An 11,674-nucleotide genomic window follows, 5' to 3' on the forward strand; every position below is an offset into this window, starting at 1 on the left:
TAACATTAGCCAGCTAGCTGACTAGCTAACATTAACCAGCTAGCTGACTAGCTAACATTATCCAGCTAGCTGACTAGCTAACAATAGCTAGCTAGCTAACATTAGCCAGCTAGCTGACTAGCTAACTTTAGCCAGCTAGCTGACTAGCTAACATTAGCCAGCTAGCTGACTATCTAACATTAGCCAGCTAGCTGGCTAGCTTTATGGGTGTTGTGACATGAGTATGAAATTGTCATTCTGGTTGATTTAGGGACTCCTGAAACAACCAGCAAACCAGGCTGTCGTTTTGTGAAACAGTGGATGTATAGAATCTAGTTAGCTGAAGAATTTACTGCAAATTGAATGTACAATTTTGTAAGCTTGCCTTGCTGATATTTGCCATGCAGATAGATGAAATAACGTAGCTAGCTATGTTCTTGCTTATTGTGCAGTGGATGATTATAATACCTGTATGCCTATGGATGTGTAGCTAGCTATCTAGCCGATCTGTGTATGGACCCAAACGTTTGGTATACATATTAGTTCAGAACCTATGAACCTCAGCTATCATAGCCAGTTGTATCAACTTCCTGAATGACATTAATGAAGCCTATGGATTGAGTAGAATATAATATCATGTTGTACCATTGTAGCCTGTACATTTAATATATTCACTGATCATGTACTCTACCTTGGCAAATAAAGGTGCAGTTTAGGTATGAATGTCTTCGAGATTATTTTTCAGTCATGTCCAATACCAGGAGTATCAAATTCCAGTCTTTGAATGACGCTGTGTCTGCATGTATGGATTACAATTATACACTTCAACAGTGTTTACCAATCTTGGTCCTGGGACATCAATGGTTACACATTGTAACTAATAGGCTAGAAACAGGATTTAACTAGTTAATTCATATATACAGAAATATAATGTTAAAAAACAGAACACTACACTTCCTATGCATCATGTAAATACTCTAACACTGGTTCATCTCAACATCTAATGTCCTTCATCTGCATTGATCTGATAAACACAGGATAGGTGGAGTATTTCATCACATTACACTTCATTTCAACCAGTAGAGAATGTGAAATGCTTTATTGAAAAGCTCATTATCCAAGTGTTATAAATACAAGTTTAATCTGTCCTTCAATGCACATCTGTTGTGCATTATAAAAACAGAGGAAGAAAGAGGAGGTGGTGAGAGAGGTGTAAAAGACAGAAAGGGAAAGAGGTAAGCACATAGGAGCAGGGAAGGCAGCACATGATTAATGAATCACAGTGCTACATAAATATTCTCTCAGTTCATCACAATTACATAATAGTGTCTCTCGTCGACCCAAAGGTTCTTAAAAGCAGGTGAGGTGGCGATGATGGGACTGGGGGTTGGCATCCTCTCACATCAAAACATATCTGCAGACGAGAGGCAGATGGAGAGAGAGAGCATGTTTAAACCTTGTGTTTTTATTTTTTATTCTAACATTGTTAGTCATCAATCAGGAGGTGAAATAAAAAACTGACCTTGGATCATTAACTCTGGGACTACTGCATCTCTGTCTGTATTTCAATGTAAAGCATCTCTTTAATAATACTTCCTGTATAATATAAACTGACCTGGGATCATTAACTCTGGGACTACTGCATCTATCTGTATTTCAATGTAATGCATCTCTTTAATAATACTTCCTGTATAATATAAACTGACCTGGGATCATTAACTCTGGGACTACTGCATCTCTGTTTGTATTTCAATGTAAAGCATCTCTTTAATAATACTTCCTGTATAATATAAACTGACCTGGGATCATTAACTCTGGGACTACTGCATCTCTGTCTGTATTTCAATGTAAAGCATCTCTTTAATAATACTTCCTGTTGACCTGACCAAGTGACCTCTCACCTCTGATCATGCTGTGCCCTCTATGTAGCCAGTTCAGATGCAGGAGGGGTTCACCGACACAGATGATATAACCTAGAGGATTTAGGGAGAAGAGGAGAGAGGGATGAAGTGAAGGAGAGAGACTGTTATTGAGAAAATAAGGTAGTTAAAGCGACAGTGTTCAACAGGAATCTCTGTGTGGCCTCACCTGGTGTCCACACCACACTAAGTGGCTGCAGAGTACTTTATGCTGAAAAACATGAACGGACCCACAAGGATAAACAGTATAGCGTAGTTATAGAAATAATGAAGTGTCTTACTATTCTCCATGGTTGGCCCTCTTGCCTATTCTTTGAAGGTGGAAGGAGCCACAGTTATACACCTGAACCTGCTTACTGCACAACACAATCCATCAATCAGATTGATTCATGAGTGTGTAGGTGTGGGTTATAGGGTGTCTAATTGTTCTACATTTTTTCAATATGGGCGATTTAAAATAGTCTGTTTTGTTTTTGCACAGACATCACACCCTTACCTAAACAGCACCCTCACCTGAGAAGTAGAAATCAAAGGGAGAGAAACTGTGAATTGAATAACTGCAGTTGACATAGCTCAGTAAATGGAAGAATACTCTTATTGCAATGTGAATGGCTCTTAAAAGAGCCTTTGGTTGTGCATAGTGTAGTCTATGGTGTTGCCAGGGAACAGCACCCTCTTTGAAGAAGTAGGAGGTGAAGATCTCCTGCACACGGATTGCCTCTCTTGCTGCGTTGTTGGACCCCATCCTTGAAACTTCCTGCAGAGCAGCAGAGTCCTCCTCTGGGACACGGCGGCGAGCTGCAGATCCCCTCCTGGTCCTTGGTCACCCAACCTTGCAGTGCCCTACACGTTAACTGTAGGCAATCATTTTGAAGGAATCTCCAGTTACAAGGTATCTGTAGGAATATGGAAGACAATGTAATTACTAGACTGTTACATCACCAGGTCATTGTGGATTACTAAAGTATAATATCCCTGATAACAAATCATGATAACATTGGATTGATAGATGCATGGGCACACATATGTACATGTGTAGCATGTGACAATAACAGGATCATATCAAGGACAGCATCACAAATGAATACATAAATACCACTTGAAGCTTGATGATGAGTTGATCATTTGAATCAGCTGTGCAGTGTGAAGTCAAAAACAACAATGTGCCCCTCTTTGAGTCCCCAGGACTGAGAACCACTGCTCTTCATTGGGACCTCTTCATATGTAGACTGGCTTTCATAGAGCTCTTTATCTGAGGACAGAAAACCTCACAAGAAACAGACTTCATTTTAGTCAAATTACACCACACTGAATATTATGTTACTATTATCTCCGTCCTCACTTCTAGGGACAGGAACTACACAAAAGTACCTGCCCTATCCAGAATAGCCTCCTCTCTCACTGACAGTTGGGGCTGCTATCCTTTCACCCTCTTCCATGGCTGTTAGCTAGCTACCTACAAATGCATTTGGAGTTTGTTTTTTACAGTGATAAATAGATAGCTAGCTAATATGAAGTTCGCTAGCTAAGTGAATTAAATATCACCAGCTACCTATCTATCTATACAGTATGTGAAGTTGGCTAGATAGCTAGCTCATTTAGCAGCTCATTTGAGTTAGCCTGCACTGTAGCTAGTTAGCTAATAATACATCGGGTTTTTTTTACATTTTCAAAATCTATTTACTTACTTACTTGAATAGGTTCTTCCAGCAATGTGGACAATTGGAAACAGGGCAGCAAAGTTTGTCACCAGAGCGTTTTAGAGGATATTACTATTGAACTATGTACCCATTTAATAACCAGACCTTCATACAAACTTGCTCTGCTGAATTCTTGACGGAGTCACAATGGGCGGCCTAAGAGGCATCTAGTCCATCTGCTGACTGGACGCAGTTCAGTAAAATGTACACTTTATCTTCAGACAACAAGTTAAAGTGTAGGAAGCATGAGTTTTTACTCAGCAGTGTAACAACACAGTGTGGTTAAAGACTTAGTAACTGAGTTCTAGTCACGATCTGGTTCCCTATAAGTACAAACAGTTATGTTTCTGTTTTAAATTTACAAAATTAAAAGGACATTTTAAATGTTTTCTTTACTCAAGTATGACAATTGGGTACTTTTTCCACCACTGTATTTTTATAAAGATCCCTTGCGTCATCCAGCCATTCCTCTGGGTAACCCCGCTGTCTGAAACACTCATCCAGCCATTCCTCTGAGTAACCCCGCTGTATGAAACACTCATCCAGCCGTTCCTCTGGGTAACCCCGCTGTCTGAAACACTCATCCAGCCATTCCTCTGGGTAACCCCGCTGTCTGAAACACTCATCCAGCAGTTCCTCTAGATAACCCCGCTGTCTGAAACACTCATCCAGCCATTCCTCTGGGTAACCCCGCTGTCTGAAACACTCATCCAGCCGTTCCTCTGGGTAACCCCGCTGTCTGAAACACTCAACCAGCCATTCCTCTTGGTAACCCCGCTGTCTGAAACACTCATCCAGCCATTCCTCTGGGTAACCCCGCAGTCTGAAACACTCAGACAGCCATTCCTCTGGGTAACCCCGCTGTCTGTAACACTCATCCAGCCATTCCTCTGGGTAACCCCGCTGTCTGAAACACTCATCCAGCCATTCCTCTGGGTAACCCCGCTGTCTGAAACACTCATCCAGCCATTCCTCTGGGTAACCCGCTGTCTGAAACACTCATCCAGCCATTCCTCTGGGTAACCCCGCTGTCTGAAACACTCACCCAGCCTTTCCTCTGGGTAACCCCGCTGTCTGAAACACTCATCCAGCCGTTCCTCTGGGTAACCCCGCTGTCTGAAACACTCATCCAGCCGTTCCTCTGGGTAACCCCGCTGTCTGAAACACTCATCCAGCCATTCCTCTGGGTAACCCCGCTGTCTGAAACACTCATCCAGCCATTCCTCTGGGTAACCCCGCTGTATGAAACACTCATCCAGCCGTTCCTCTGGGTAACCCCGCTGTCTGAAACACTCATCCAGCCATTCCTCTGGGTAACCCCGCTGTCTGAAACACTCATCCAGCAGTTCCTCTAGATAACCCCGCTGTCTGAAACACTCATCCAGCCATTCCTCTGGGTAACCCCGCTGTCTGAAACACTCATCCAGCCATTCCTCTGGGTAACCCCGCTGTCTGAAACACTCATCCAGCCGTTCCTCTGGGTAACCCCGCTGTCTGAAACACTCATCCAGCCATTCCTCTGGGTAACCCCGCTGTCTGAAACACTCATCCAGCCATTCCTCTGGGTAACCCCGCTGTCTGTAACACTCATCCAGCCATTCCTCTGGGTAACCCCGCTGTCTGAAACACTCATCCAGCCATTCCTCTGGGTAACCCCGCTGTCTGAAACACTCATCCAGCCATTCCTCTGGGTAACCCCGCTGTCTGAAACACTCATCCAGCCATTCCTCTGGGTAACCCCGCTGTCTGAAACACTCAGACAGCCATTCCTCTGGGTAACCCCGCTGTCTGAAAACACTCAGACAGCCATTCCTCTGGGTAACCCCGCTGTCTGAAAACACTCAGACAGCCATTCCTCTGGGTAACCCCGCTGTCTGAAACACTCATCCAGCCATTCCTCTGGGTAACCCCGCTGTCTGAAACACTCATCCAGCCATTCCTCTGGGTAACCCCGCTGTCTGAAACACTCATCCAGCCATTCCTCTGGGTAACCCCGCTGTCTGAAACACTCATCCAGCCATTCCTCTGGGTAACCCCGCTGTCTGAAACACTCATCCAGCCATTCCTCTGGGTAACCCCGCTGTCTGAAACACTCAGACAGCCATTCCTCTGGGTAACCCCGCTGTCTGAAAACACTCAGACAGCCATTCCTCTGGGTAACCCCGCTGTCTGAAAACACTCAGACAGCCATTCCTCTGGGTAACCCCGCTGTCTGAAACACTCATCCAGCCATTCCTCTGGGTAACCCCGCTGTCTGAAACACTCATCCAGCCATTCCTCTGCGTAACCCCGCTGTCTGAAACACTCATCCAGCCATTCCTCTGGGTAACCCCGCTGTCTGAAACACTCAGACAGTCAGCTTGTTTGTCATAGTCACTCTGTGTACTACAAATCCTGTGTATGCGACTTTATTGGTTGATGGTGAGGATCTCTTTTAGGGGTGTAGGGTGGAAGCTGTCTACGTGTAACAGGGAAGTCCTGTCCATCGGCTTCCTGTATAGGTCTGTGCTAAAACCACCCCCCTCCCTCTTAGTCAAAATGTCCAGATAACTTGTTTCATGCACATGGAAGGTGAGGGTGAATTTCAGATGTTTACTGCTTGTATTGATGAAGGAGTGGAATCGATGAAGTTCCTCTGCTGTCCCCTGGAATAGATGGAACACGTCATCAATGAAGACTTTTTCAGAGCCTGATGAGGTGCTAGAATGGATTGTTAGGGCTGACAATCACATTTAACCATTTTAAATGTCAACTTCAACGGGCTATGGACGTCCCAAGGATGTATCTCTACCTAAAAATACATGATCTAAGTGATTGATAGTTGGTATTCAGCAGTCATAAAGCCTTATTTACTTTAATGAACTACTAAAATAGTGATTTTGGCAGACAGCAGCTCTACACTTTATTGACTGACTGATCCATTCATCCTTCCATCCCTCCTCAGCCTTCCTCTCCTCTGAAGACCCAGTGAGGGTGGAGCTAATCTAATAGGAGAGTCAGTCAGAGAGCTGGTTAGGAAGAACACTTCTACAGCCAGATAGGTGAGAGGTCACACATGGTTTAGATGGTAAATATTTATGTCCCCTTAGTGGTTCATCACGTCAGCAAAAGGGAATATGTTCCATCATCTATGTTTATTTACATTAGTGCAAATTGTTCACTGATATTGGTATAATTTCTCACCCCTTTTGGCTGTATGAAGTTAATTTCCCCTCAGACACACACATTTGTTCTTTGATATTATGAAGGTCATTTGTGTCAAATGTACTTTTCCCCACTCATTCACCCCATCTCTTTACATTGCTTATGCATATTCAGTGGCCTGACTGCATCCAGACTATCAAAGGCCCATCCTGGTAGATCTGAACCTAATGCAGCTTGGAGTGATCGGTTGACAGAAGTCATTTAGGTGCCAGGTGTAACTGAGGCCATAGATGCTCCATATCCATTACTTTGAGTGTTTTATATAATATAACTAAATGTGTTTCTGTGTTGCAGGGACAGTCAATAAATGGAACAGCAAGGCCACAGAACATGACATAAGCAGAGCTGTGGGAGACCACCTCAAGCCCCTGGTAGAGCCGGGGGTGGTGTTTACCACTCCACCACGCCTTCAGCAGGCTGGAAAAGTGGGATTGATCTGGTTGATCCATTTGTTTGTTTCGGTTTGCAGTAGTTGAATCCTTTGACGTATTGTTGAATTAAACATTTATCTTCAACAAATGCACTCGGTTGGTTGAAAAGTGATACTAAACGTACATACCAGCACTATTTTGACATAGTGGGAAATATAATGAATTTATACTTTTTTCATAATAAGATGGACCAAGATACGTATTGATTGTCAGTCATTGGGTTAATTTCTTTTGCAATATGTTCAAATCAAGCTTTATTTATACAGCACATTTCAGACATGGATGCTTCACAGGAAAAAATAATAAAACAATGAAAATAAACAGAAATATTTACCACAACAAACATAAGATTAACAACTGAAAGACGAATTAGCATTCTAAGGAAAATCCATTGATTAAAATATTAATTGGATGCAACAACCAACCCAAAATATAAGCATGTTTTTAGGAGGGGCTCTGAAAGACACTATGGGGGTGTCCACTGGAAGTTGACTAGTAACAACAACTGGGACATAAAAGACACCCACCATGAGACCCACTAAATCTGCCCAAGAAGAGGCAAACAAAAGAAAAACCCACACCAAACTTAAAGACAGGAAGTAAACCAAAAAGGTGGAGCAACTAAAGGTGTTGACTCTCCACATGTATCAAGACAACTGGAGCACTGGGCCAGACACTCTTAAATAGAACCTGGACCAGCTCAGGTGAAACACCTTCCTACCAACGAGATGGACAAGCCAGCTCAGGTGAAACACCTTCCCATATATTCCTTCCCTATATACACAATATACACAAACATCTCCCACAATAATCATATTACTTGTAATTTTTTAAACAAGCTCCTTAAACTGCACAAGCAGCAATAAATCACTGATATCCATTAGGGGGGAAATCAGGTTGTACGTGATGTTGAAACTAACACAACTTAAAAAACACATGGAAATGGGAGATATATTTTACCTCACTGGTTAGAGGACAACCTGCAGAAGACAGTCAGCTACATTTTGGAGTGATGCATTTAAATGTAGGGGTCGCTAAACAAAGGAACACAACATTTATGTCATCACTCATCGATATTATGTTGAAATCAATTGTGTGAGAGGAGGGAGATGAGGTTGCACGTCCTGTTAAACTAACAGCTCAAAATCCACATGGAATCTGGGAGTAATGTGTACATCCCTGGTTAGAGGACAATTTGTAGAAAACAGCTAGCTACATTTTGAAGTGTTGCATTTTGATTCCAGTGGGTCACCAACATGGTAAGTGTAACAGCTCTTTTTGTGTTAGTCACTTTTTGTTAAATCTCATAAATAGTAACTCTTCCATTTCAGAGCCTGGATTTCCCCCCTGAGGCTAATACCCATATCATGTTGAAATCAATAGAACAGGGGACAAATGTTTAGGGTTCTACATTGTGACATCATTAAAATACTCCTACTACAATGTTAAAACATTCTACATTGTGACATTAATTCATTGATATCATGAAACAACTCATTCATGAATTTTCTGATGTTTGATCAGATGTCTTTTATCGGAGTATCTCTTGTTACATTGATCACAGCTATAAGGTTTTTCTCCCGTGTGTGTTCTTTGGTGTGAAACTAGGCTGGTTAGCCAAGCAAATCTTGTCCCACATTGATCACAGCTATAAGATTTCTCTCCTGTGTGTGTTCTCTGGTGTGATGTCAGATGGCCAGATTGACCAAAACGCTTCCCACATTGACCACAGCTATAAGGTTTCTCTCCTGTGTGTGTTCTCTGGTGTATCTTCAGTTTGCCAGATTGAACAAAACTCTTGCCACATCGAGTACAGCTATAAGGTTTCTCTCCTGTGTGTCTTCTCTGGTGCATCTTCAGTTCTCCAGATTGAACAAAACTCTTCCCACATTGAGTACAGCTATAGGGTTTCTCTCCTGTGTGTCTTCTTTGGTGTATCGTCAGATGGTTAGATTTTAAAAAAAACTTCCCACATCGAGTACAGCTATAGGGTTTCTCTCCTGTGTGTGTTCTCTGGTGAAGAGTCAGATTGCGCAAGCAAGTAAAACTCTTCCCACACTCATCACAGATATACGGTTTCTCTCCTGTGTGTATTCTCTGGTGTGATATCAGGCTGCTTCGATGAGTAAAAGACTTCCCACATTGATCACAGCTAAAAGATTTCTCACCTGTGTGTGTTCTCTGGTGTAATTTCAGGCTGGTTGAACGAGTAAAACTCTTCCCACATTCATCACAGCTAGAAAGTTTCTCTCCTGTGTGTGTTATCAGGTTGATTAGCTGAGTAAAACTCTTCCCACATTGATCACAGCTAAAAGGTTTCTCACCTGTGTGTGTTCTCTGGTGTAATTTCAGGCTGGTTGAACGAGTAAAACTCTTCCCACATTCATCACAGCTAGAAAGTTTCTCTCCTGTGTGTATTCTCTGGTGTGATATCAGGCTGCTTCGATGAGTAAAACTCTTCCCACATTGATCACAGCTAAAAGGTTTCTCTCCTGTGCGTGTTCTCTGGTGTGTTATCAGGTTGCCTAGCTGAGTAAAACTCTTCCCACATTGATCACAGCTAAAAGATTTCTCTCCTGTGTGTGTTCTTTGGTGTAATTTCAGGCTGGTTGAACAAGTAAAACTCTTCCCACATTCATCACAGCTAGAAAGTTTCTCTCCTGTGTGTATTCTCTGGTGTGATATCAGGCTGCTTCGATGAGTAAAACTCTTCCCACATTCATCACAGCTATAAGATTTCTCTCCTGTGTGTGTTCTTTGGTGTACAATAAGATGGCTAGATGTATCAAAACTCTTCCCACATTGAGTACAGCAATAAGCTTTCTCTACTGTGTGGCTTCTCCGATGAATTTTAATGCCTGATGATGAGGTGAATCTCTTCCCACAGTCAGAGAGGTTAATTATCTTCCCTGTGGGTCTCTGCTGGTGTTTCTTGAGGAGTTCTGATCTGGAGAGACTCTTCTCTGCCTCATCAGCATCATGAGGTTGTTGAGGCTCCCCAGAGGATCCACGATAGTCACGTCTCTCTCCTGTGTGAATGACAAAGTCATACAGATGGTTAAAGGCCCACAACAGCAGAAATCCACTGTAAAAGGTCATGCCAACAGCGTAGCCATGATGTTGAACAACAATTGACATCTGTAATGAATGTAATGATTACTTGACATTTGTCTTAAAATGAGCAACAATAGTCATATTTTGTCTTGTTTTCACATTAGTAGTAACATCTAAGATTGGAGGCCCTTTTCTATGTTTGCTGGTGAGAAAAGATTTTTGCTCAGGGGAGTAACCTCCATTACCAGGTTGCTTATGAGTTCATTTCACACTACTTTGGATTATAATTGTCAGGCTCGCTTGAATCTCCTGCTTAATATAATGTTTGTGTCGTCATCGCAAATCAACCGCTTTGTACTTAAAAAACACTTCAACCAGTAAAATGCTCCTTGGCTTTTTCATCAGCCTGACAATGAGGGTTTGTACACTGTTTGCCAAATTGGCCCATAACTTCACCTAACAACAAACATACCTATGTAATGAACGAAGAAGCACTTTGGTTGTTGTTGCATGACATACATAGTGTCCTCTAGGACCCATAACAATAACATAGACCTACTGTAGGACCCATAACTTCCCATAACAATAACATAGACCTACTGTAGGACCCATAACTTCACCTAACAACAACATAGACCTACTGTAGGACCCATAACTTCACCTAACAATAACATAGACCTACTGTAGGACCCATAACTTCACCTAACAACAACATAGACCTACTGTAGGACCCATAACTTCACCTAACAACATAGACCTACTGTAGGACCCATAACTTCACCTAACAACAAATATAGGAAAATATCTGTGTGTTGTACAATAGCCTATCCATCAAGGAACAGTTCTCTACACATTATGAGCTATGTATCTCTGTGTCCAAACAGACTAACGAGACCCTACAGTAAATCAAGCAGACAATAACACATTATAAACATCAATTTGTTAGGGATGTTGGATCCAACGTGGAGCACGGCATAACTGTCTTTACCAGAGTAATGAATGAAGAGGCACTTTGGTTGTTGTTGCATGTCGTGATGTTTGTAATTTGACTGGCATTCAGAAAAGTATTTCCTGGATCTTCTGATAGTTGATCATGTGACTGTAACTAAACATCTACAGTATTAAGAATTATGTGTAATTATTGAAGAACTGCGTTAATGACAGTATCCATTTGAGTGTTGTCAATAAAGCTAAGATTTAAAAAAAAAAAATGTATTTCACCTTTATTTAACCAGGTAGGCTAGTTGAGAACAAGTTCTCATTTACAACTGCAACCTAGCCAAGATAAAGCAAAGCAGTGCGACAAAAAAAAACAGAGTTACACGTTGGATAAACAAACGAACAGTCAATAACACAATACAAAAATCTATATACAGTGTGTGCAAAT

The 11,674-nt window shown here is 42.1% G+C and overlaps 1 protein-coding gene across 1 annotated transcript; it reads right to left on the minus strand.

Moving 5' to 3' along the window:
• Positions 1 to 8,608: 8,608 nt before the first annotated feature.
• On the minus strand, positions 8,609 to 10,332 carry LOC145875663 (uncharacterized). Its single transcript, XM_082971501.1, has one exon. It carries the CDS (start codon positions 10,330 to 10,332, stop codon positions 8,728 to 8,730), a length of 1,605 nt encoding a protein of 534 aa, XP_082827627.1. The 3' UTR covers positions 8,609 to 8,727.
• Positions 10,333 to 11,674: the final 1,342 nt, after the last annotated feature.

Source organism: Salmo salar, unplaced genomic scaffold (assembly GCF_965601325.2).
Source record: "Salmo salar unplaced genomic scaffold, fSalSal1 ptg000306l, whole genome shotgun sequence".
NCBI classification, from domain to species: Eukaryota; Metazoa; Chordata; class Actinopteri; order Salmoniformes; family Salmonidae; genus Salmo; species Salmo salar.

Coding starts and splice junctions, on each gene's coding strand:
- LOC145875663 (XM_082971501.1), bottom strand. CDS start 10,332: ATGACCTTTTACAGTGGATTTCTGCTGTTGTGGGCCTTTAACCATCTG.